The sequence below is a fragment of the Pempheris klunzingeri genome, chromosome 16 (genome assembly GCF_042242105.1).
Source record: "Pempheris klunzingeri isolate RE-2024b chromosome 16, fPemKlu1.hap1, whole genome shotgun sequence".
In the NCBI taxonomy this organism is placed as follows: Eukaryota; Metazoa; Chordata; class Actinopteri; order Acropomatiformes; family Pempheridae; genus Pempheris; species Pempheris klunzingeri.
Window position 1 is genome coordinate 24,103,507 of NC_092027.1, and position 26,985 is coordinate 24,130,491.

The following is a 26,985-nucleotide window of genomic DNA, read 5'->3' on the forward strand; positions in this document are numbered from 1 at the left end:
CGTCAACTGACTCTATTCCGGGTTTTAGACACGGAGCGTAAAAAGTTCCCCCAGTGTCAGGACTCTGACTCTGACTCTGCAGTACTTCAGTACGACTAGTGGGCGGGTTTTGGTGAGACATGATACGTTGGCCTCAATTGCTGTCACGCAGAAAATGAAAAACATGTATCCCAGACTGCATGTTGAACAACATATGACACGAATCGTAGTTAGCTCGTTTTTCCTGGATGTTTTCCCTTTCAGAAACCAGTTTTATAAGCTTAAGTCTGTAACCTGTACATCACTCACAGTTTCCAAAAGAACACCTAAAGACCACTTTTGAGCAAGTTTTGATTTTCTCCGTCGTGTTTAGCACGTTCTGTGGTTGATATTTGAGCTAATTTCCAAATGACGTTATTTCCAATAGTTCACAGCGGCAGTGAAGGCAACAAGACAATGTGACGCAGAAGTTTAAATCTGACGTATTTCACATGTACTGCTCAATAGATTTAGCACACATTGTGGACAGCTTGAAAATATTGAATGGTTTTGATTCCAAGCGGTTTTATTGCGATGTTTTTGTGTTCGTGTACGGCGAAGACAGACTGCGCATGCGTACCGGAATAGGCGGAAGCCGTATCTGCAACAGCCGGAAGCTGTAAGGTCCTTTCTGCTCCCGGACTGCCATCATGGTGAGTTCGCCATGAGAGTTTCAGGATTTCTAAGTCGAATATCTTCTCATATATCACATTGTTGTGGGACGTCAAGCGCCACACGTATTGTTAACATCCTTATACGTTTATATGTGAAGTGTTTGATATGAGCATGTCGGTTTATTTAGGGTTTTAAAGATATCTCTGTAAGATGTCGGCTAATGCTTGCGCTACAACGTGGCCCTTCAGACTCAGGGCCGAGAGCGGCTCGGTTAAGCTCACACGTTTCTCTTGATTTGTCCCCTGAACATTCACTTAAAACATTTATCATGATCTTGCGACTTTGGTTCATTTGACTAGGTTTTGCTTGTTCCGTTGAGTATGGCGCCATTACGTGAACGCAGCACGTTCGCAGAAACATTAGCTAGTAATTGTTAGCTAGCCGAGGCGAATGTACGAGCTGGTGCTTTGCAGGGCAGTCCCTTCAGTCGGGCGGCTCCTCAGCCTCCAGACAGATCTGTTGGGCTGTCACAGAAATAAGTCTCTCGTATTGTCCATCTGTAAGTTTGTTTAGCAGAATGAGATAATACTGAGCCAGCCTCAGCTTCACCCCCCACCCTCTTCTCACGTGCTTCTCTCTGCTGTCTCTCTCAGGTGTTCAAACGCTTCGTCGAGATCGGCCGCGTTGCCTACGTCTCTTTCGGATCCCATAGTGGCAAGCTGGTGGCCATCGTAGATGTCATCGACCAAAACAGGGTGAGTGCTCTGCAGGAGAGTGGATCGATCAGTGTTGGCCTCGCTTGTTAGACGTGTTGACCCTGATGGGTGCCCTGTACTTCTCAGGCTCTTGTTGATGGTCCCTGCACAGGCGTGAAGAGGCAAGCCATGCCCTTCAAGTGCATGCAGCTCACGGACTATGTCATCAAAGTACCTCACAGGTGAGTGGGAGCAGTAGTCAGGTCCTTTTACTACCCAAACATCCTGTGCTAGATTCAGTGGCAGTCACTCAGGTCCAAGTGAATATACCTAAGGATGTATGTATCCTCCAACATTAAGTCTTTATAAGGTAAAGCAGATGCTAAATATAACTGACTTTGACGATTCACAGTGCCCGCCAGAAGTTCGTGAGGAGAGCCTGGGAGAAGGCTGAAGTCAGCCAGAAGTGGGCGGAAAGCAGCTGGGCCAAGAAGATCGAGGCAAGACATAAGGTAAAGGCAATGTTGCAGCTTCTGGTCGCTGGCAACACAATGGATATTACTGTATTTCTTGACTTCCGGTATTTACTTTAAGTCACCATACAGAAGATATTGGGAATATCGAAAATATGGTTTGGTTCTAGAAACACATTGTTTGGCCATACAAGAGTTCACCTTGTATTGCTGGGACAGCAGTTGAACTGGTTTTGTAAACTGTAGATAAAGTCAGTTTAATATTTGTGAGAAAGTGGTACACACGTGTTGAATTTGAGTTCTGCACACTGAAAATGTTCATGTCACATATCGCCATGAGTTGTGTCATAATCAAACCCTAGTGACGTTGACAAGCAGGTGAAGACATGGGCTCCCATCTCAGCTGAGTGGGTAGTGCGAGCAGCTGGGTGGCGTTTAGGGCAGGACGACTCTCTGAGGATTTGGAGTGTGCCGGTTGGCTGACAGGTGCACTGTTGGATTGCACCACATACTTAAATCTCATTGTGTATGCTGCTTGTGCGTCAAGACTAAAGGTCATGAGTACCAACATGGAAGATGATAGACTGCAGGGTGTCCTCCAGAAAACTGCTCTGTTTTAAATTACAAATTTTAACCCAGTACTAGACGTGCATCCAGCTGGTATGTATGCCCTCAGTGTTTGGCAGCAGGTTTTCCATTCTCTTGTGATAGTTATCCCCTTTTTTGCTTTGCTGTATGATATACTGCCTCTGCACCTGAAGGTTAAGGTTGTGTTTCATATATCAGTTCCTCTTAGTGTCTGCAGAGACAGTAATTAGTTCAGGGGGTGCAGAGGCAGCCCACCTCCCCATCAGCAGCTAAAGGAAATCCTGGAAGGGTCAACACATCTGTCACATTGGAAGGGAGTCGTACTGTCTCACCAACACTCGTAAGCTGGCCTGAAAGATGCCACCAGAGACAGTCGCCCTGTTAATACTCACCAACTTTTGTTTTCAACATTGTTGGCCCTTCAGAAACAACTCTGGTTTTATCCCCGAACATAATCGTCTTTGTTATCTCTGCAGAGGGCCAAGATGTCTGACTTTGACCGCTACAAGGTGATGAAGGCCAAGAGGATGGTAAGTGCAACAGACACAAATCATTTAGGCAGCTTTCGTGGACACAAGACCCCAGGGACAGCACGACTACGTGACCTCAGTCCTGGCTGTTCTGTACGAACAAATGAAGGGAAAAACTAACTTGACCTTTAACATGCTTTAATAGTGAGCAGCACGTTTACTCCTAACGACTAATGATTCTCAGTCAGTTTATATTCTACACAGTTGCCTTTTTTTAAGCACAGCTTTTGCAACACCAGTGGGACTAATTGTTACAATATGGCGTAAATACACCTATTCTCAATGCATGATTTAATTTATCCCAGTGCCCTCCATTTTTAATAACAGTTATAGATGGATATGAATCAAACGATAACTATAATCCACTTTTGAGTTGGGTGAGCATGGTTAGTTTAGAGAGGCCAGCACCTCGTTCTATTAGTGTTGGACACAGCTGTGGTCGGAGTCTCCTCGCAGACTAAACCACTGCGGCTAATAACATGAGCGATGGGTCATTTTGATGTAGCTGTTCTTGGTGAGCAAGCATTGACAGTGGTTGGTGTCATTGTTAATTTTCAGAGCTGCAGCTTGATTTAACACCAATTGTTGCACATTTTAAAGGGTCCATTAGTCTTAATGACTGCTGTTAGATAACCACGCATTACACTTGAGTGTTTTTAATTAATGCACTGCATCTTTTTGTTTTTGCAGAGAAACAAGATCATCAGGCACGAGGTGAAGAAGCTCCAGAAGGAGACAGCAAAGAAGTGAACAGTTTTCCCAAAATAAATCTCCTGTTCAATTGTTCATCTGTGTCTTTTCTTCTTTTCCTTCCCCATGTGGCAAAACCTGCAGTAGCTCATTTACATAGTTTTGGTCTCATAACTAAAACAGGCTGCGAAATGCCAACTTCCAAGTGTTTGCAGATCATAGAAGTATTTAAAGCCTGTATCTGAATGGTGCAGGAGAGCATACCTTGACCCAGGGTCACTGTGCTGAAGCCTGCTCTGTTTATCTTTAATTTTTACTTTTTATATTGAACAGCATCTTGAAAGTCATTCATTTACATTTACAGCTGTGTTTGATAATCATGAAGTCAAATGAAGCGTTTGTCTCCACTGACATTCAATCAGCAAGTTAAAACAAGTTTTTTGTTTTACTCTTAATATTCAAAGCTGTGGCCTATGACTGAATTTGATCAGGTTTAAGAATCGATATGGAATCCATGAAATTGGTCTTTACTACAGCACAGATGGCACATTAAGAGTCAGCTGTTTGATTTGAAATAAGATGGATAATCTATTGCTTTTGTTGTAAGAACCATGTTCTTAAACATCCACTAGATGGCAGTGTCTGCTAATGGTGGACCACGACCTCTGTCTTAGATGTTAAAACCTAAAAGAGAGCAGAGAACTAAGGAAATACCTTTTTGGGTTCACATAGGCTGGTTTGGGTCATCCGAATGCAAAGCTAAGCCCTCTCTGTAATACATCTGTATATACTGTTTGCTGCCAGGCTGTGGGGATTGATGGAAATCAACAAATATGTAATTGAACTAGTGTCACTTGTACTGACCACTTTGACCAGATGATCATTTAAAAAAAAAAAGGCTTTGTGTACAATAGGTGCAGTCTACAGGAGCCCAGTGGTGGGAGGTCCTGGCCCTTACTTCCAATCTCAGAGAGGAGCTTGTAAATATTACATAACACACTTGAACATTGTCCACCTGGCTCGGTGCAGGGAAGAAGAAGAACAGGGACACACACAGCTAATGCCAGCACAGCTCCCCCCCCCCCCCACACACACACACACACACACCAGGCGGTGGATTCCTCCCTGGCAGGCCGAGAAATGTGGCCTATGGTGGGTGAGTGGTGAAGGAGGCCCAAGGGACTCCCATAATGCTCTGAGTGACACTGACTTCATATTGAAGGAATTGTAGCTACTAATGACCCATTGTTCTTTTCTAACCTGATTCATATAATAAACACCTATTTCTTTTCACCCTCGCTAAATTAAATACGTCAACACAGTTTAGATTAATATGATAAAGTACATTTTGGGGCGTTATAATAGGGCCTCATGAACGCGCTTTTCTCTGAGCGTAGTTCTGACGTCAGAGATTATTGGTACCGATGCGCCGTGACGAAAAAGCCGTCATTGCGTAGTAACGACACCGGAAACAGGACAATTTTCATTCAAAATAAAAGCACAACACATAAAGGCTGGACCATTTTATATTCTGCTGGGCATCAGAAACAGTGGTGATATAGATGATATAGATGTTTTTAGGGATCTTAAAAAAAATGCAAACTATAAATTGAGGCCATTGTTTACTCTATAGACTGATATTAATAGTATGTATGCCTTGCGTACACATACCTGGCCAATAGAGCTGATTCTGATTTACAGTTTTGGTGATTTAATTCTCTAAGCTGTTCTTACTTTAACATGAAGTAAGATCCCCCCAGGTATAAATAAAGTATTTCTATCTATCTATCTAAATAAGGAATACATTTTTCAAGGTCTGCATCTGTGTTCCTGTCCAAATTGTTCATTTATCTATTGGTGTGGGCCACCTGACTTCATTGAACAGGGGAGTGTATACATGCATTTAGCCTATTAACTGTGAAGTCTGCTCATTTTCCTCAACACTTTTCCAAAACTGTAATATTTAGTTGACAGTTCATGCTCCGTATCAAATTATGAGGCGAATCCAAGACATGCATTCATAATCTAATTAATTTAAAGAAATGATAGAATCGTCAAATTTTTTCATTTTTTAAGTCACTAAAATAGTTGTGACGGAGTTGCTTTTATTATGAAAGCGCCACTTCCTGCGTCCTGCTGCTGCCTGTGTGTGTTTGACGCAGCCGAGGGGGAGAAAGAGGGAGGCAGAGTTGACAGAGTGACAGACCCACACTGGGACTCGCTGGACTTACCGTCGGCCGGTTTGCTGTCAGTCGGTACCGAGAGAGGACCCCCGCCGGGTCAAACCCCGCCGCTCACCGCCCGGAGCTCCGCACCGCCCGGCAGCTTTGAAGGCAACAGACAGGCGCTGCTTCAGCCTGCCGTGGGGTGAGTAGGACCGGTGTAGTGCGGTGTAGGGCCCGGGGAGTAATATGTGTCAACTTAGCTGCGCCGTCAGCTTTCAGCAGGGGACTCCTCTTAAATGCGCATCTTTCGAGGCGCAGTTCAGCACGCTGGCCGGGCGCTCACAGCGCTCAGGTGTGTGCTGTTGGTGCAGCCTGTCAGGTCATTGTGGATGCGGCCAGCAGGCATGTTGACAGTAGAGAGAGAGATCAGGGCTGGGGGGGGGGTCCCATATGGGCAGTAGCACCTATGCAGTGAAAATGTAACAGATACAGTGGCAGCTTCAACACTATATCCATTGATAATTAGTTCACAGTGCAATTAAAGGTATATTTATCATACTAATGATGCTACTAATACCACTATAAGATCCTACCAGGGACTTAAAGTGTTGCTGTGTTCTGAGTGTACAGTGACTTCTTGATGCTATCAGTTCTATACTCCTACTATAAACGTGCACAGACAGGTTAATGTAGTGCATGTTTCAGTGCTGAAGAAATGCACAGGACAGCTTTGAAGCTTTGAAACATAAAGGTACTGAATCCTACAGGAAAAAAATCACTATATTGTTCCTGTATAGTTTATATAGTGATTTGCCATATGTATCTATCTATACTCCAGTGATGTATAGTGTTTTATATATATATATATATATATATATATATATATATATATATATTGTAGCATCCCTGTTGTTGTTGTTGTGTTAAATGCTGTTTTGAAAAGTCCCACTGTTCCTGAAGGTGTTTTGCTAGGCATGTGAGTGGCTGAGAATAGGAGGAGGGCGGGGCGAGAGTGTGTGCTTCATTGTGGTGTGTGGCATGTCTCGTCCTCTGGTCGGCGCGCTTGGTGAGAGAGAGAGCTGCTCAATTGTTCCGTTATTGTTATGTTTATGTTGGCGTGGTTACGGCCGACAGTAACCGAAGATTAGTAATAAATTACATTACTAACAACTGGGCTCGTTATTCCACCATCCTGCTGAACGTTACATTGGTGTCAGAAGTGAAACACTGGACTTCTGATCTCGGCTAGCAGCGACCCGAACCAGCTAACTCTGCTCGACCTACGGTGGCGATGGCGGCGCAGCGGGAAATGACCGGTACTCGTCCTAAAGTCAAGGTTGAGGCGGTGGACAATGAGTACGATGTCACACCGGGACATGACGGTGGCTTGAACCGTGCTGCGGAGCATAGAGCCCGCCTCAGGCAGACGGCCAGGAGGCTAGCAGCTGACGCCGGCTTCAGCTCGCTGAGTGCGGAAAAACCCGCCAAAGACGCGGGGCCATGTCTGAATAAAGATGGCGGCGCCCAGAGTCACCAACTGTATGGGAAGACGCCGAAATACTCCGGTAAGGCGGACTGGGAGGCCTTCCATGCCCAATTTGAACTATTGGCAAGGGCCGCTGCCTGGTCGGAGGACACTAAAGCGCTCCAGTTGGCTCTGTGCCTTACGGAGGAGGCCTTGGCATGTTTGCTGCTGCTCAGCCCAGCCGATAGGGGGAACTACGGGGCTTTGGTTGGAGCCCTGCAGCGGCGGTTTGGACAGTGTAGCCAGCCCGGTGTCCTGCGAGCGGAGCTGTCCAACAGACAGAGAGGGCCTGGGGAGCCGCTCCGTGTGTTGGCTAATGACATTGAGACCCTGTCAAGGAGAGCATATGCCCACATGCCCATTGATGTGCAGAATGAGCTGGCCAGAGACCAGTTTGTGCGAGCCATCACCCCGAGAGAGCTGCGCATACAGACACAGCTCGCACGCCCCCGCAGTCTGCAGGAAGCACTAGAGCTGGCTGTGGAGAGAGAGGCAGTAGGAGCTACTGCGGAGAATGACCACAGTGGGAGCAGGCCGGTTGGGAGGAGTGTGGAGCTGGTCGGCCTGGGCCAAGAGAAGCCGGCCTGGGCTGCTGAATTGACTGAACTGATTCGGGCTGTGTCACTACAATTGACACGCCGCAGCACCCGTCCTCGCCGAGACCCCCCTGTGTGCTGGACATGTGGCCAGCCTGGTCACATCAGCGTGCGGTGCCCAAAGCAGGCTGGTGTTCAGGGAAACGCCTCAGGGCCTGCGTAGATGGGATGACGCAGGCCCCCTCTCCTGTATCCCAGCCTGTCGTGTTTCCAGTGGACGGAGCCCGACTGAACAGCTGGGGGAAAAGAGCTCCACTTTCCCCAGAAGCTGATGACGGCATTGAGTCCACAAGGGTGGTGGGGTGGACCCATGCAGGAAGCTTTTGCCATGTCCCCATCACCCTGGCGGGGGCTTCATGCACAGCCCTTGTTGACACTGGCTCCACTGCAACACTGATGAGACCTGACGTGGTTCCAGCAGGGGCAAAGTTGGAACCTACTGTGGTCAAGCTGCGGACAGTGACTGGTCAGTTAGCCCCCATGCTCGGGAGAGGGGTAATAACCATCCAGCTGGGGGGACTGTCCGTGGACTTTAAGGTGTGGGTTGCAGCAGTGCAGGACCCCTGCATATTGGGTCTGGACTTCCTGCGTGCCACACAGTGTGTGTTAGACCTGGGGAAGAACACACTGGTCTTTCCTGGGGGCCCCACAGTTGAAATGGTGCACCCCGCACAGGCCTCAGGACCGCACCTGCCAACCATGAGAGCAACAGAGGAACATCATGGGTCACACCCCCCACCCCAAGCAGCCCCCCCTACACCCCAACCCCTCACCCCTCATTCTCCAGCCGTTGCGGGCCCTCCTGCCCTGGACCTGCAGTCCACGGTGGGAAACGTGGACAGGCTGACAGTGGTGAAGGAGGTATGGAAACGCAGCTGCCACAACTTGGACCCCGCACAGCAGGAGGAGCTGTGGCAGGTGTTATTGGAGTATAAGAACATTTTTGCACTGACTGAGGAGGAAGTGGGCCTGACTCACCTGGTGCAGCATGACATAGACACTGGTGATGCACGGCCCATTAAGACACGTCCCCGCCGTCTTCCCTTAGCACATCAGGCTGCTGCTGACAGTGCAATAGATGAGATGCTGAAGGCTGGCATCATCGAACCCTCTGACAGCCCCTGGGCCTCGGGGGTTGTGATGGTAAACAAGAAGAGGAGCCCAAAAATGAGATTTTGTGTCGACTATAGACCACTGAACAGCGTGACCAAGAAAGACTCGTACCCGCTGCCCCGCATCGACGAGTCTCTGGACTTAGTTTCTGGCTCATCCTGGTTCTCCTCATTAGACCTGCGCAGCGGATACTGGCAGGTGCCCCTCTCCCCTGAAACTAGGCCAAAGACTGCTTTCTGCACTGGCAGGGGGTTGTGGCAATTTCGTGTCCTCTGCTTTGGCCTGTGCAACGCCCCGGCCACATTCGAACGGCTGATGGAGAAGGTGCTGGCTGACATTCCCCGACAGGAATGTCTAGTTTACCTGGATGACATCCTGGTCCATGGAAGCTCCTTCGAGGCAGCTTTGGCGTCCCTGCGGCGGACTCTGCAGAAGATAGCGGCGGCAGGTCTGAAGCTCCACCCAGACAAGTGCTGCTTCATGAGAAAGGAACTGGAATTCCTGGGGCATAAGGTTGGAGGTGAGGGTATCAGCACACTGGAAGAGAAAGTGCAGGCTGTGAAGGACTGGCCAACCCCCGCCAACGTGAGGGAGCTGAAGAGCTTTATTGGACTGGCATCCTACTACAGGCGGTTTGTGCGCGGCTTTTCTTGCATTGCTGCACCCCTGTTCCGCCTGCAGCAGAAAGACAGTGACTTTGCCTGGACCCCAGACTGTGAACAGGCTTTCAACCATCTGAAGAAAGCCCTGATGGAGTCTCCCATTCTCATCCCCCCGGACCCCCATCTGCTATTCACCCTGGACACAGATGCCAGTGACATTGGGATGGGAGCAGTGTTGAGCCAGGTGGGGCCAGAAGGGGAGAAAGTGGTGGCGTACTTCAGCAGAACCTTCAACAAAGCTGAACGTCGCTACTGTGTGACACGCAGAGAGCTCCTGGCCATTGTGAGAGCAATCGGCCATTTCCGATATTACCTGTGTGGCCTGCCCTTCACTGTCCGAACTGACCACGCAGCTCTCCAGTGGTTAATGTCCTTCAAGGAGCCGGAGGGGCAGATTGCACGCTGGCTGGAGGAACTAGCACCGTATTCCTTCACAGTGGAGTACAGGGCTGGAGCTCGCCACACCAACGCTGACGCCATGTCCCGGCGCCCCTGTGCCACTGACGGCTGTCGATACTGCGAGAGGAGGGAGGTCCGGGAGGAGGAGCTCCGCGCAGAGGAGGAGCGAGACACCAGGCACCTCAGAGACAGGCCAGCCTGCAGAGCAGCACAGGTTGTCGACCCGATAGAATGGAGAGCGCAACAGGAACAGGATGCTGACCTCCAACCAGTGCTACGGTGGGTGGAGTCTGGACAGAAGCCTCAGTGGGACGAGGTCGCTGGGTGCTCGCCTGCCACAAAGGGGCTGGTTGAAAAGTTTGGAGCTCTCCGAGTTAAGGATGGAGTGCTTCAGAGAGCCTGGAAAGAGCCAGCTACAGGAGAGGAGAGGTGGCAGGTGGTGGTCCCCAGGGCCCTAAGATGGGCGGTTCTAAAGGCCTGTCACGGAACCACTGGGGCGGGACATTTTGGAGTTTCCAAAACCCTTCGTCGGCTCCGGCAGAGTTTTTACTGGGGCCAGCTCAGGAGGGATGTTGAGGACTTTTGCCGCCGCTGTGACCTCTGCACAGCGCACAAAGGTCCCCCAGACAGGTCCCGTGCCCAGCTCCAGCAGCTGGCGGTGGGGGCTCCAATGGAGAGAGTGGCAGTGGACATAATGGGTCCATTTCCCCGCACAGACAAGGGGAACCGTTATGTCCTGGTCGCCATGGATTATTTTACAAAATGGCCTGAGGCGTATGCCATACCAGACCAGGAGGCGGAGACTGTGGCTGACACGCTGGTTCAGGGAATGTTCGCCAGGTTTGGGGCAGCTGAGACGATCCACAGTGACCAGGGGAGGAACTTTGAATCTGCTGTGTTCTCTGCCATGTGTGCACGCCTGGGCATGCACAAGACCCGGACCACACCCCTACACCCGCAGAGTGACGGACTTGTTGAGCGGTTCAACAGAACCCTGGCACAACAACTTGCCATCCTCACTGCAGAACATCAGCGTGACTGGGATATGCACCTCCCCCTCGTCTTGCTAGCCTACAGGTCAGCGGTGCAGGATTCCACCGCATGCACACCTGCCCTTCTTATGTTGGGCCGAGAGCTGCGGACACCAGCAGAAATGGCGTTCGGGAACCCTCCAGACACACCAGCTGTTCCACCAGGACCAGAATACGCCAGGAGGCTCCAGGACAGGATGGAGTCTGCTCATGCTTTTGCCCGTGACCAGCTAGCAAAGGCTGGGATAAGGCAGAAAAGGAACTATGACATGAGGGCAAAAGGGAGAGACTTCAGGACTGGGGACCTAGTGTGGGTGTATAGCCCCAGGAGAAAGAAGGGCCGGTGCCCTAAGTTAGATTGCCACTGGGTGGGGCCCTGTGAAGTGTTGGAGAAGCTGGGGGAGGTGGTTTACAGAATCCAGTTGCCACCTAGGGGGAGACGGGTGGTTCTCCACAAGGACAGGTTGGCACCATACAGAGGCAACGCGTGCCCACTTCAGCCCCCAATCAACTCCCGGAGAAACAGAGCAGCCACACCCCCAGACTCACTGACTGTGTCCCCCTCCCACTCCCCACATTCTCCCCCACCCTTAAACGCACCCTGTGTGCAGCAGCGGGGCACTGCAGGACTGCAGACACAGCCTCTTGTGTCCGCTACGAGGAGGCCCCAGAGACAGACAAGACCCCCAGGTCACCTCAGGGACTTTTTATGTGATCTCTCGGGGCGAGAGAGTTAGTAAGAGGGGGGCAGTGTAGCATCCCTGTTGTTGTTGTTGTGTTAAATGCTGTTTTGAAAAGTCCCACTGTTCCTGAAGGTGTTTTGCTAGGCATGTGAGTGGCTGAGAATAGGAGGAGGGCGGGGCGAGAGTGTGTGCTTCATTGTGGTGTGTGGCATGTCTCGTCCTCTGGTCGGCGCGCTTGGTGAGAGAGAGAGCTGCTCAATTGTTCCGTTATTGTTATGTTTCTGTTGGCGTGGTTACGGCCGACAGTAACCGAAGATTAGTAATAAATTACATTACTAACAACTGGGCTCGTTATTCCACCATCCTGCTGAACGTTACAATATATATTATCTATATAGTGTATTTGTATTGTGTTGTAGTGGTTCTAGTGGGTCTGTAGTGGATATCAGGGTCCTTGCAGAGGGTTTCAAGTAAGTTCTGAGGGCTCTTATATATAGCAGAAGGACATACTTCTGCTCCTTTCAAATTGTATTACTTTGTTCTGAATTTCCTGTCATGCCTTTTAATTGTATTTTCTTTGGCTTTTTGGTAACTGAAGTATTAAATCTTTAATTGCTACCATCTACCAACCGACCTGGGTACCCCCTGATACATTGATATCTTAATCAAATGTACCAGGAACTCCCAGTTTGTGTCTTGAATCTCACAGGCTATGAGAATTGAAACAGATCTCTGAGGCACACTACTACCTTTTAAATAAATACAGTACCAACACCTTGAACAGTTACACAACCAGCCTCAAGGCGTGCGTGGCTGCTGCTCATCACTCTACTGCATGTTGACATGTCACAAAGACTTGAGCTTCGGCTGCATCAGGTGCATTTTCTCCACTTGTAATTTCACCCATCGCCTGCTTTGGACGTATGAAGTGATTACTGACCCTCTTGAGGTGAATAAGAGGTCTAGATTTAGGCTGCCAGATCCTGGTTTGACCCAGCTCACCATCACATTACAGCCCACACCGATCTCACCTAACCGGCTCACTGTGTGGAAGCATCCGCGATTGAGTGTGTGTGTGTGTGTGTGTGTGTGTGTGTGTGTGTGTGTGTGTGTGTGTGTGTGTGTGTGTGTGTGTGTGTGTTTTGAAACATCAACACCTACAAGTTGTCAGTGTTTGGAGAGGAGTTTAGCAGAGTTGAGATTTCTTAAGTGTGTGTGTGAGCAGAGACAGATAGAGATGTGAGCCTCCTATTCTAAGAAAAATGACTCAGTCTTTTCTCACAGGTACAATCCTCCAACTGGAGGATCACATAAAAACCCAAAGAGCTTTTTTAGGCTTTCATTTTAGCAACCACAGAGTGCTGGTGGGTTAGGGTTCGTATTTTTTTTCATCCTACTGTATCTAGTGTTGCCTGCTTAGGGACTCTGACATGTTTCCATCTCATGTTTTTATACTGATGTGCTCCGTCCCTATCAAATAAACAAACAAATGAATAAAGTTATGTTGATAGGTGTGTTCCCTGGTGACAGTTATTTGGTTTCCTGGTGTCTGGAGTGGGACACACCTAGACAAGGATCACCTCTCAGGAATGTTCTTTGCTGGTGTATTGTCTGTTTGTTGCCGTCTCTGTGCTCTTGGCACGCAGGTAGATTCCTGGAAGAGGAATGCCATGCCTCCCCCGGGGGTGTTTCGTAATCAGGGCTGTGAAGCAACATAGTGTACTGTATGACGGTAGTGGCTTCTGGTGAACAGAGCAGAGGGTCAGACGTGAGTTCTGCCGTATTTGAGTAGTGTGAGTTTAGAATAGTAGTTTTGTCACTCTGGATGGGCAGAAAATAGCAACTCTGACACAACTCTGATTATGAAAAAAATCAAGCCAGAGCAGAGATCATCGGACAATGATGCAATATGTTAACAGAGTTGGAAAAATTCTTTTTTTTTGCTTTTCTCTGTTTGATATCTTTAATTTTTATTTAATCGTTTGGGCTTTGAACCGTCTGTCAGAAAAAATAATACGATAGAAGATGGGACATTAAGAATAGTTTTGCTCTCTCTTTTTGACATACCCTCATCAAGGGTTAAGATTAGTCTATAAAACAAAGACAGAAGTGTCTCGTCCACACTGAAATAAGTAAACTGTGTCTATGCAAGAGGACTCTGAGTCAAACATTATTCTTGTCCAATGCCAGTGATTGCCCCAAATATCCATGTAGAGTACTGAATCATCAGTATATTTGACAAAGTAGGCCATATATTGGGTTGTACAGTCCTGGGACAACAGTTTGTATTAGTTTTGATTTAGCTTTTTTGGGTGGTAAATTAAGTTTAGACTTTTCTTCTTTGATTTCTCAACTATAACGGATTTCATTGTTAATTAATCTGCTAATATGCCCCCAGATGTCACTGTCTAGTCATGCTAACAGCATGGCTCTAGAGTTGGTAACAGTCAGTGTTTAATGCTAATAACCAAAGTGTTAGCTTGCTAACAGACTAAAATAATAAGACATAAATAATAATGTTGACCATGGTAAACATTATTCATTATGTGAGATATCAGCATGCTAACATTGCTATTACGAGCATGTTAGCATGCTGACATTTGCATGTTGCTCAAAGCATCATTAAATACAGCATCACAGAGATGGCTTCGTTTTGTTTTTTAGTTTCAGTTGCAAATTAATTATAGAAACTCTTTGAGTTCCACTATTTTGACTAAATCAAGTGTTATATCATACAATAATATGCAGAGAATGCATTCATGAGGACAAGAGTTTGTCAGACAGGTTCATGGCCGAGGGTTTAGCAAAGGTGCCTCTAAAGCAGTGACAGCTTATTCTACAGATTCACTGAAGTGTTAGTTTGTTATTATGAATGGGTGTGTTTTGATTCCCTCTCTCTTGTTGTGCCATTTTCTCCCTCAGATCACAAGAAGATGGGATTGAATTGAGCGGAGCACTGGCAGCAGGACAAATCTTGTTACTTTCCAGCCAGGGACCTCACCTTCAGTTACCTCAAGGTACCCGGAGAGACCCACAGCTCGTCTAGAATCAACCAGAACCACCACCAAAAACCTCACCTAATTTTAACTTACTCAGGAGAAGATGGAGCACTGACCGGAGAGCAGCAACCAGCAGAAGGCAACCCCTCGCTGTCCGTCCACCAGCAGCCATGGCGGGGCTCAAGCGTCATCATGATGGGAAGATCGCCGGGCTGTATGACCTGGACAAGACGCTGGGCCGTGGACACTTTGCCGTGGTCAAACTGGCCCGACACGTTTTCACTGGGGAAAAGGTAGGCTTGTCCATGTCCGAACAACCAAGATATTCATATTCATATTTAAATAGCTTTAAATAGAATTCAGCCTCACCCTTAGAGACGGACAAAAAAGGGTGACTAGTAACACTTGTTGTTGATCTTGGCTTTTGATAATGTTTTAGCGCCATCATAATGTTTTAGTTTGAAATTGCGGTATCAGCACTACACTTCAACAAGTAACCTCTTCAGTGGAAAAGTGTCCGCTACCTCCACAGTATGCTAAAGTTGCTGCTGATAGCTGTAGATTGGGGCAGATGTCCACCATCACTCATTATTTCCTCACTATGCTGCTTTTCTAGGTTGCAGTGAAGGTAATAGATAAGACCAAGCTGGACCCAGTGGCGAGGGGGCACCTTTTCCAGGAGGTGCGATGCATGAAGATGGTGCAGCACCCCAACGTGGTGCGCCTCTACGAGGTCATCGACACAGCCACCAAGCTCTACCTCATCCTGGAGCTGGGAGACGGAGGAGACATGTACGACTGCATCATGAAGCACGACGGAGGCCTCACTGAAGAAGTGAGTGGGATTGTGGACAGCAGAGCGGCCATTAGGTCGCATGGACTCAGTATTTCACTTGGCAGTTGAAGGTTGAACTCATCTGCAGAGGTTTCCTTGAGTGGTGCTCGAGATAAGGCAAGAGAAATGAGATCGATTAAGTATCATATCAACATTAATCCTGTTCCGAGTGGATGAGAATCACTCAAGTTCAAGTCTCTAGAGAACAAAATGTGGATGTTGTTCTTTTGTGTGTTTCCAGTTGAGACTGTTTTGAAGAAGTGCAGTGAAGGACAGTTCAAAAGTACTCAAAAGTAACTGAGAGTTGTAACAGCGCAAGTCGAGCAGGGCAAAGGGATGAAACATTGTCAAACTGCATTGGCAATAGTGCTTTTTTATTGACTTTAAAGTAAATTAAATGGCTTCTTCCTTAAGGCACTGCTAGTTGCTGATTATCAGGAGTTTGCATGTTCTCTTGGTGCTCATCCCACAAGCCAAAGTAGAGAATCTAAATTGCCCATGGATGCGACAATGTGGGTGAACAGTTGTCCGTCTTATTGTATTTGCTGTTTTATTAACTCACAAACCAACATAATTATTATATGAAGATAAGTTACTATTGCTTGCTACCATTTCTGTCTCCCGTCTCCAAGGTGGCCAAGTGTTACTTTGCTCAGATTGTCCACGCCATCTCCTACTGTCACCGGCTGCATGTGGTGCACAGGGACCTGAAGCCGGAGAATGTGGTGTTCTTTGAGAAGCAGGGTGTCGTAAAGCTCACAGACTTCGGCTTCAGCAACCGCTTTCAGCCCGGGAAAAAACTCAACACCTCCTGCGGCTCACTGGCCTACTCGGCTCCTGAAATACTGCTGGGCGACGAGTACGACGCTCCTGCTGTGGGTAAGTCTAAAGTGCTGACAGAGAGGGAGTCCTGGGTTACGTAGCAGGGAGAAATCTATGCTGATTTATCAAAGCCAGGTAGTTATTACAACTTTAACCTTCACTGTCACAGTCCATAGTCCACTGTGTGTTCCCAGCAGCAGAACATGGTACAAGCCGTCCTCTACTTTATATCAGCGTGGTTAACTGATGCTTTCACATTCACATACTGGGTATTTACCAATAAGACCTACAGATAGCTCCGCATACTGTTGACCACACTATTATGACCTACAGTACTTTGGATGGACACTGTACACAACTTGGCACACTGGCAGCTTTATCAACCAGCTGATAGAAGGAGAGGAGCTGCTCAAAGTTCAGAATGTGTACCCGACAGTTTGGAAATTAGATTATAACTTAATCCACAGTCTTATACCTGCAGTTTATTTTTCTCTGCAGTTAAGTTCAGTAAAAGTCATGGCCTTTCTATGTATGATAAAATTCGATATCAGATCAGGATGAAATTGGTCCCCTCAGCCTTCTCAGCATTCTCTTCTTCTGTGGTTGCAGTGTGCACACACCTTAAGCAACCTCCCCACCACCACGATAGCGGCACAAATCCTCTCTGAGCCACAGCTTAGATATTAAATTAAAATGTAATGGAAAAGAAATGAAATAGAGGCAAGCAGATCCATGGGAAAAAGGGGGGAAAGGAGTGTAGAGGGGAAAAAAAGGACAAGAGAGAAAAGAAGAGTGAGAAAAGGCAACAGCGGTCCCTCTGTTTACCCACAGGCCTCTGCGTCAGAGCAAGGGAGAAGCATTCTCTATTTTTCTGACTGAGTGGATTTGCTGTGGCTATTTTCTTCTGTCTGCCTTCGCTCCATCTCAGTCTCTTTTGTGCAGAGCAGATGAGACTCCCAAAAACTGAAAGTGGAGCAATAATAGTGTCTGTTGTTGGACTGCATGTGTGGTTTTGCATGTTCGTTTGAGTGGCTCGACATGTGAGGTCAGCTGTCCTGTAAAAGCCTGTCTGAGCGCTTGACCCAGATGAGAAATCAGATGTTTGTGGACATTTTCAGTGCATGTGCGTGCGTTCTGTCCTCTCTAACGTTCATACTCCCCGTGCACTGTTGTTCATTCGGCTGAGATGATGATGTTGTGATTGGGTGGATTATCCACCCAGCCGGGATGTAATATTGTGTGATTCTATCAGCGGTGCAGTTTGATGTAGAACAGGCTGAATGGAGGCCAGCAGCCCTGACGTGCGGGGCTTTGAGGTAACCTGGCCTGGGATCACATCGCTGCCAAGGAACCTGCTGACAGTCTGTAGGGTGCTGAGTTTTGCTGGTGCTGTGCCAGGTGGCGGCAAGCCCAGTTCGTTGCAGAGATAAAGAGGCTGTCCTTGCTTGGCTCTCTCAAGTCGGGCGTGTTTGGAGTTCGATGCTGTTTTGAGGAAGTGCTGAAAATAATTTGATTTGATGAAAAGTCATCCGAAAAAGAGAGGGGAACGCTGCACCAGCAGCCTACAGAGCTTACAGAAAGAGCCAATTAGCAGGAGAACACTCCAAACTGCAAAAAAGCAGGGAAAAAGCTCAATTTATTTATTAATCCAAGGTATCGAGTGCTTTTACTGGCAGAAAAATGGCATTTCTTAATCATTCTCACATTCTTACCTATCAAGGCTAGGGCTCGCATATAAAAGTGATTTTCATTATAATAAATCGTTTGGTCTATAAAATGTCCAAAAATAAACTAAAATGAACAACAAAACTAAAATAAACAAAACTCCAGCTTCTGATGGATAGAAACGAATGATTAAAAACAAACAGCAAGTGAGTAAAAGAAATGCTGAGGATGGAATAATCCAGCGAAAGTATCTTATTCTTTCACAGTAGATTTGAAGGAAAGGAAGGAAATGACAGGTTTAACAGCGTGCAAGCATGTTTGTGCACTTTTGGGAGCAGATGATGGACTAACAAGCGCTGTGAAAATATGTCTGCCTCCTTTTGCCTTTTGATGTTATGCAGTGTGTGGGCTCCCTCCTTTTTGTCTCCAGTAAATGGAAAGTTAAATATAGATGTCTGCTTGCTCTTAGAGAAGCACAAGCTGCTCTTCAGAAAAAAATTAACTTGCCTAATAGCAATTACAAAGAACATATCCTGGGCACATGCATAATTCAGAGCATATCTGTGCGTAATGAACATGCACTAGTGGAAGAACGAAGTTGCATAATGCTCAGCAGGACAGGATGCTGGACTTGGCCCACTCACCCTCGGGGGTTAACAGTGTCAAGACACGAGGGAGTGGCTGTTGGTCGTCTCATGGAAGCAATTGGTGTGAAAACACAATGCAGGAAAGCAGAGAGGGATGTTTACACTCCCAGCTGTCACCAATAAGTAGCCGGCGTCGTTACCTCAAGTGATGCTAATGTGCAATGACGTGAACGGCGTTATCCAGAGATGTGTCAGCCATCTGGTTTATAAATAAAGTTATCGAGGAAGGAAGTTTGGTGGACCGCTGACGCAAGTAATGAGGGAGAAGGGTCATGGTTGCTAGGATACGTTGGCTAGGGGTAAGATGGTGGTGGGGACTGCAGCAGCGTTTGCTCCCTCCATAAGCAGTATGAGCCGCTCCTTCACAGCCTCAGAGCAGTAAATACTCGCCACCCACGGTAAACTGGCACATTTACTTCACCAGACTGAAATCTCCAGCAAATTCCGGCAAACTGCAGCGATATGAAGACATGTGAAGAAGTATCACCAGGCGTGTTGGGGAGGATAAACCCCACTTAGGCTCATTTTACCACCTGTTTCCAGAGCAAGTCTTTGGTGTATCAAAGCAATGCAAGTTCCACAAGCACAAGGATTGTTCAGGTACTAACTGACTGGTTTGCTGTTCTGTCTTTGGAGAAAAAGTTATCTGCTTCACAGGAAGTGAGGTGTTTTACATTTCTGGTTTGGTTTTGACATTCAGAGGAAGAAGAACACATATTTGGCCTATGCAGCTCAGCAGCCATGGCAGGGAGGAAAAGAGAAAAAGTCAAACAGTTACTTTATGTGATCAGTGATCTCTGGTAAATGTAGTGCACGTGCACATAGTACCAAAAATACCAATAAAAGACAGAAAAAGAAATGAGCATTTAAAGCTGCACTGATCAATATTTACGCCACATTTGTCTTGCACTTATTTTTCCGTCGTCATTGTGAAAAAAGGGGTCAACATGCTGACGGAGAAATTGCCTGCTTCCCCGTCGCTGTCTGTCTACAGAATGTGTGTCAGTGGACCATCCTGCTGACCAGGGCGGCAGACAACGCCCAGAGCAAAAAGTTGCTCTTTTGAAACGGATAATCGGACCAAGAGAAGTGTTCCATAAAATTAGCATTTGTATGAAGCTTTGAGGGATGAACATGTTAACCCACTTTCCCATGGCCGCGTGTTTGTGTGGGAGTGCGTGTGTGTGTGAGCATGACGCCGGCGGCAGGCAGCAGCGCAGAGCCTCATCCTTGGTTAGACAGATGTGTCCTAAGCTAGCACATATTTATGGAAATGACTCTGATCGAATATGATTCATGCTTCATTTGAAGTGGAGGGGGAGAAAGCTCTTGTTTTTTAGGTCACTAAGCAGAAAGGTCACATGTGCTTCACTTTGTTGGTCTGTCATCCTTATTCATTCATTTATTTATTTATTTCTGTGGCGTTTGTCCGTATAAACCCATGCTTAATTCTCTTATTCTGTGTCTCTGCAGATATCTGGAGTCTGGGGGTGATCCTCTTCATGCTGGTCTGCGGTCAGCCCCCCTTCCAGGAGGCCAACGACAGCGAGACGCTCACCATGATAATGGACTGTAAATACACAGTGCCTCCACACATCTCCGATGCATGCCGAGAGTGAGTAACACGCACGCGCACGTACCCACACAGATGGACGGAGTACTCTGCAGGTGCTGCATATTTCATGTTTGTGGATGTGTGAAGAAAAGAGGAGCGGCCTCTCTTCTGCTGCTCCTCGCTGTCCTGCTTTCACTCGGTGCTGCAGTCAGCTGCTCCACCAGAGATGCAGTGCCGCGTTAAGTGTATCTAATGCACCCTTTTAAATCAGCCCTCTATTTTTAACATTGGGAGGGTTTAACGATGCGTCGAGGCAGAACAGAGCAAAGGTGCCGAATACATTTTGAATGACTGCAGGTTTTGAAAACACACATTGTTTCTGGATATGACTTCATTAGTTTATGTTGACTCGCACACAGTACTTCAAATATTTGCACTCATCCTGGTCCGTGTGTTGTTTGTTTGAACCCTTCGACAAACTGCTCACCCATGTGGCCTTGTAAAAACAGCACTGCTTCCTATTTTGTGTGAACTATTCAGCCAGAGGAGTTCGGCGTAGCACAACTATCTTAGCTAGACTGCAAAAACAAACAGTCTGGGTGGGCAACTTGTTTCCTGGAGTATCCCAGGAAGGGTTGACTGATCGGGGTTTTCAAGGCAGACGCTGGTAACGGTGCTCTTAGATTTCAGCTGCTGAGAGGTGATATTCTGTGCTGATGTTTTGATATATGACGATTTGTCGTGTCAGCAGTTATTGATTTAATAAAATGCATCATATTCCTCTTGTTGGAGATAAAGGGCACTAATAATATAATATCTGTTGTTCGTTTTAACTTGCGTCTTATTTGCTAACTTTTAACATCCAGTCGTATAAATGCAGTTGCACAGCAAGCTGTTGTAATTATCTCCAGTTTGGCAGAACCTGGGTTTTATCATCTTTTCATGGGCGTTTTGTGGCTGATATCTCTATCAGTTGTAACATTGTATTCAACAGTGGGGCGTGGGGCAAGAGACATGAGCATTCAGACAATCAGACGGGTTGTAAGCAGTTTATCTAACTAGTTTATTTAACCCACTAACTAACCCATTTAAAGGTAAAACTGAAAGTGAGCACTTGGAAATGATAATACCTCAATTTTCTGGAAAACTTGACACGTTGGATTAACTGTTTACAACTAAGGCAAATACAGTGGGTCAAAGTTCCACCTGAATTTGTCTGTAAACTGTGATGGATGTTTACTGTTTGGGTAATTGTACCATTCTCCTTCAATTTCCCCTCCAGATAAGTTTGTTTGTTTAAAATCCGTCTAAATGTCTGACTGCTCTTGTTATTTGCTCTGTCTAACTTATTTTTGCTATGATTTCAGGAGTTAACTCACTGAGTACAATGTTATGATTGTTGATAGCTTGTGATAATCCTAAATGCCAGCTCATGAACGTGATAGGATTATCTCAGATACTGTGGGAGTGTCAGTGTGTATCTAAACACAGCGACAGTACTCACCAGATGTTTCTGTAGCTCCTCCATGACCCTGATCTCTCCTGTGACTCCCTCCAGTCTTATAGCCCATATGCTGCAGAGGGATCCCAAGAAACGAGCGACCCTAGACGAGATCCAGGGCCACGAATGGCTCCAAGGTGTCGACCCCTCACCGGCCACCAAGCTGTCAACCCCTCTGGTGTCGCATCGCAGCCTGTCGGAGGAGGAGCACGGCTCCATCATCCAGCGCATGGTGCTGGGGGGCATCGCAGACAGAGACACCATAACTGAGTACGTGTCCCTCTATCTCACACACGCCTAAATAAACATGCAGCTATTCTTTCCTGTGTAATCTCCAAAAATTCGCCATGGTCCACAAGTCCAAATAAAGCTCAACTGAGTGTCATTAAGAGTTTAATTGTCATGTTAGCAACCAGCTGGCAGTCAATCGTGAGCTGCTGCCGTGTCAAATTAAATCTCCACCCCCGCCACTTCCTTTTGACTCACGGTCAGTTTTGTCGCTGATCTGAGTGTTGATATGTGTGTGTTTGTCTGGCTGTGCGTGTACCCGTGGAACACACACACATTTGAATATGGAATTCAAATTGATTTCTCTGTCCATCTTCTCAGGGCGCTGGAGTCCAATCAGTACAACCACATCACAGCTACATACTTCCTGCTGGCTGAGCGGATGCTGAGGGAGAGGCAAGAGAAGGAGCAGCACAGCCAGACACGATCACCCAGCCCCAGCAAGGCCCAGTTCAGGTACACACACACACACACACATTTCTGGAGATAGACAGAGTGCTGCCTCTGCAGTGTTGCATACTGTCAGTTTCAAGAAGACAAGCTTGACAGCAGATGGACAGACGGAGTCTTTTTTCAGCAGAGAATGAAGGACAGACTGAGAACAGAAGAGAGGGTGCAGATCAGCAACACTATCAGGGAGGTAGCAGTGAAAGCAATCTGACCCTCATACTCTGTAGCATTTGCATCGAGATATATGGTTGGTGATTGGCCCCCGTTCATAGAAACTAAGGGGCAGCAGGCTGAAGAAGCTAACACTGAATTATAGAACATATAAAAAATATAATAGTAGGATTTTCACTATCAGTTCTTGCTTCATATCTTATACACCAAGCAAGACTGCCCGTCTCTGATTGGTCAAGCAGTCGCTGTCATATTGACTCTCTTTACCGGTTATATATTCATTGGTCAAAGTTCCTGCTTTAACATTTTTGCTTTAAAAGTTGCTTGTAATAAAGGATGGGAATTAAATGAAATTACTTGCAGCTTTATTTACTTTATTCAAACAGAGAAGAAAATAGCTTGCTGTCAGTTAAAGGGATAGTTCAACAATTTTAGAAATCCACTCATTCGGTTTTTGTGAGGATTTTTACTACTTTGTACAGCAGTCAGTTAGCTTAGCTGAGCATAAAGACTGGAAACAAGGAAACAGCTAGCCAGGTAACAAAGGTAACCACATTCACCCACCAGCGCCACTACAGCTCGCAAATGTACACACTATATTGTCATATTACTCTTGTTTTTTGTATGGATTAAACAAATGGAGTAAGTACAGAGCTGGAGCCAGAAGGGGATTAGTTACGCGTAGCAGAAAGACTGGAATCAGGAGGAAATGGCTGGCCTGGCTCTGTCCAAAGCTTTTAAAGGTTCTACTAACACTTTAAATCTTACAAAATTCAATGAAATGTACAGATGACAATTTGTGGCATTAGGCAGGGTTACAGTATGTGCTGTAGTTATTTATTGGCAATACAGTGTTTTCATTGATTGATTTGTACAGAACCAGGTTCTCTTTATGCTAAGCTAGGCTAGGCCTCACTCAGGATCAAGTGAGGCCTAGCATTCAACTAAATGACTGTAAACGTATAAGTATAGTTTTACTAATTCTGTCCAATCCACAAAACCATGTGTTCTGTGTGTGTCTTCACAGGCAATCCTGGCCCACCAGAGTAGATGTTCACCAGGACGTCAGTGATGGCTTGGGGGGCCCATCTATATCCCACCCAGGGGGGCCACAGTCACCTGCCCGCAGTGCTGAGAGCCTCCACAAAGGCCCCAGGCCCAAAACAGCTCTGCTGGACCTCAGCCAGCAGCAGGAGAACCGCAGCAGCCAGCAGCAGCCGCCACGACAGAACCAGGAGAGGGGGCTCCGGCCTCTGGTAAAGCCCCACTCCAACCCCCTCAGGCTGGGCTCTCTGGCCTCAGTTGGCCCTTGCAAACCTCGTAGTCCCAGCCTTTTCAGCGTGGAGGAGGACGAAGAAGAAGAGGGGGAGGAAGACAAATGCGTATCCCCTTCTGCGCTACCTGCTCAGGTGGTGCTTCGTTGCAAAACCTCATCATCATCATCTATGTCTTCTTCTGGTAATCGGCTGACGTCCCGTATGAGTGCTCCACTTCTTAACCAGATTCATGAGGAAGATAAAGAGGATGAAGAAGAGGAGGAGACCAAGGAGCTGCGTGGACTCGGCTTGCCCAAACCCAGTCTCAGCCTCAACCTGAACTCTAGAATACCATCACCGTCAACGCTCATGTCATCACCTAAAACTGTTGGTATATCAGCACCGGTAGCCGCTTTCACCCCCAGCTCAGAGACTAGTGACGATGAGACTGAAAGTCCACATAAACCAGACGTGGCAACTGTGGGTGGACATGGGGATGAGAGAGGAGGGAGGAAAGAGGATAGAGAGAAAAGGGCGGCAGGGCAGGGCAGTCCCTCCAACTGTGCCAGTCCTGGATCAGGTTCAGGCCAAGGCAAGGGCACAGCCAAAGCTGCCAGCGGCTTGGTGGAAAGCCTGAAGCTGATGAGCCTGTGCCTGAGCTCTCAGTTCCACAACCTGACGGGGGGAGGAGGGGGAGGTGGTGGCGGGAGCAGTGGCGGTGTTGGGGGGGACACCCAGGACCGTCCCATGTGGAGGATGTGCATGGGCGGCTCCACCGGTAGCCTGGATAAGGTCTCACTCCTGGGTGGCCCTTCACCGAGGGGGAACCTGTACCACCACCAGCCCCCGCTGGGAGACGCGCTAGCTGACCCGCTGCTGGACGGCCCCTGCACGGGCACGCTGAGGCTGGGAGAGCTGGACCTGGCCAGAGAGAACCACAGGAACATGAAGAATCGCGTGCTGCAGATGCCTCTGAGCGACAAGACTCTGTCCGTCAACATCCATCGGAGCCCCAAAGAGGGTCTTCTCTGTACCCCCACCCCACACAGCTGCTGTCAGGTGATCTAGGGCGCAGACAGCCGCTCTATCAGCTGCTGCACCTCCACACTACTCCACTCTCATCTGCACATCCCTTATCATCTTGCTTTCGTTTCAGTCATGTCAGCATGGGCTCATGAGTTCACGCTATGTTTTTGCATTTTATGCCGTTTCCTATTATTTAACACTTCTGGTGGATAACTGGGAGAAAGTCCAAATGCCAGCCTTGCACATTTAGAGACGCAAAAAGTCTCCATGGAGGAGACTGGGTGCCATGCCAAGTATGTGAAGCACTTTCATCAAATTAAACGGGACACTAAGGGGACAGTTTAACCCGCTGGTGTGTTTTAAATAAGAGACATAAAGTATGGAATCGGATACAGGAGGTGCTCACATCCCTGCTCGACACACTGACGTATATGTACACTGTATGTACACATTTTGTGCACATCTGCACACACACCTATGTCACTCTCTGATGAGCTGATCAACGGGAAAACTGAGTTTTAGAATCATGTTACATATCGTCTTTGGTTGTACTTGATGCTGTTTTTTTGATATTTTTTTTAATTGTTTTTTGAGACAATCATTTTATCAGCTTTTTTTTTTATTCTGACTGAAAGAGTGAAGTTATGACTGTGTTTCCATTCAAGTGAGAACTAATATCAGGGTGAAAATGGACGGCAGCACTTGGGTGCTGTATGATGGTGGCACTCAGTATTTTGTAGTCGATCACTGTTTTATTTTTCTATCTCGAACGTGCTCCGCAGACTCAGAAAGAAAACGCACACTCACTTGTCAAGTCTCTGCGCAGTTACCTGACAGAGTTTGTACATATGTGAATAACCTCCTAGCAGTACTCTGTACCTGTAGTGTTGACGGTAAAGTTATATTGCAGTAGAAACCTGAACACTAGATCCTTCTCCACCATTATTGTTCACTCCTACTGGATATTCAAGGTTTTGGTTGAACCCAGAGCTAGAAATGTATTTGATGGCTGAAAAACAACATTGAAATAGATTTGTAATCTCTCCTGAAATTAAACAGAGTAAATTATCATACATGTAATGGCAGCTCTTTAAATTCAAAGACCACTGGGTGGAACCTAAACCATGCACATCCCGTAGCTTTCCAGGATCACGGTAGCCACTGTTGTAGCGTATTCCAAGACAAAAACAACAAAGGGGTGTAAGTAGAACATAACAACGCCGCCCCTTCAAGTATCGGTCTGTGTAACTGGATGTGTGACCCACCCCTAGTGGAATATATAACTTGACAGTGCATGTGTTTTGCTGTAGCAACCTTACTCTTACCCACCGAGGTCAATCCACCTGCTGTACCTACCTAAGTAACGGATTCAGATGGTCACTTTACTGTAGCCTCACAGCAATACCAGCGACTGCAAAATGTACAACAAAAATGGATGTGCCATAAAATCTGTCTTGAGCATATTGTACTGTATGTATATGATAGAGATCTATTAAAATAAAATGATGTGAATGATGCCTGAAGTGTCTGTCTTTACTTTTGTTGAGTGAAAGTTGATGTGCGCAATTTCTAGATAAATCATCCATGAGTTGCTAATAAACTGTTCACCAAGACCCCCCCCCCCCACCCACCCACCCACCTCAATGCCAGAATGATAACGGGCTCAGCCAGACCTCTCCAAGTGTGGAAATAGGCCTAGCTGTGCAAGACCTTACTTATTACTTAATTTCTTGTGAGTTTTGCCCCCAAGACCACCACTAAAATGAGCATTGCCTAACCTTTTAATTTAGCTTCACACATTGCTATCAGTGAACATACTGGCTAAACAAGGGTATAGCATCAAGTACCAGAGACGGTGCCTATGTTCTGATGGCACTACAGTGTTATGCCATCCTGTCTAAAACACAAGTTTTTGTTTCTTTATTTGTGATGTCTGTAAAAAAAAAAAAAAAACTGGGATTGTCTCTCTGGAGGAGACCTGATGGAG

General features: G+C 47.0%; 2 protein-coding genes across 2 annotated transcripts; both read left to right on the forward strand.

Annotated features, from left to right (window-relative positions):
* The first annotated feature begins 596 nt into the window (after window positions 1-596).
* rpl14 (ribosomal protein L14) lies at window positions 597-3,705 on the forward strand. The gene is made up of 6 exons (XM_070846301.1): window positions 597-671; window positions 1,287-1,388; window positions 1,476-1,570; window positions 1,741-1,840; window positions 2,866-2,919; window positions 3,610-3,705. The coding sequence occupies exons 1-6, from the start codon at window positions 669-671 to the stop codon at window positions 3,667-3,669; spliced, it is 414 nt and encodes a 137-aa protein (XP_070702402.1). The 5' UTR covers window positions 597-668; the 3' UTR covers window positions 3,670-3,705.
* A 2,094-nt stretch (window positions 3,706-5,799) lies between these two features.
* Window positions 5,800-26,508, forward strand: LOC139215683 (SNF-related serine/threonine-protein kinase-like). Its single transcript, XM_070846714.1, has 8 exons — window positions 5,800-5,976; window positions 14,706-15,075; window positions 15,399-15,617; window positions 16,250-16,496; window positions 20,225-20,366; window positions 21,865-22,077; window positions 22,417-22,551; window positions 23,744-26,508. The coding sequence occupies exons 2-8, from the start codon at window positions 14,953-14,955 to the stop codon at window positions 25,038-25,040; spliced, it is 2,376 nt and encodes a 791-aa protein (XP_070702815.1). The 5' UTR covers window positions 5,800-5,976; window positions 14,706-14,952; the 3' UTR covers window positions 25,041-26,508.
* Window positions 26,509-26,985: the final 477 nt, after the last annotated feature.

Bases quoted from the DNA above. Each gene is read 5' to 3' on its own strand.
- rpl14 (XM_070846301.1), top strand. The intron at 1,841-2,865 runs GTAAAGGCAATG...TTATCTCTGCAG, and splicing joins AGATCGAGGCAAGACATAAG to AGGGCCAAGATGTCTGACTT. The intron at 2,920-3,609 runs GTAAGTGCAACA...TTGTTTTTGCAG, and splicing joins TGATGAAGGCCAAGAGGATG to AGAAACAAGATCATCAGGCA.
- LOC139215683 (XM_070846714.1), top strand. From the start codon at position 14,953: ATGGCGGGGCTCAAGCGTCATCATGATGGGAAGATCGCCGGGCTGTAT. The intron at 16,497-20,224 runs GTAAGTCTAAAG...GTGTCTCTGCAG, and splicing joins GTACGACGCTCCTGCTGTGG to ATATCTGGAGTCTGGGGGTG. The intron at 22,078-22,416 runs GTACGTGTCCCT...CCATCTTCTCAG, and splicing joins GACAGAGACACCATAACTGA to GGCGCTGGAGTCCAATCAGT.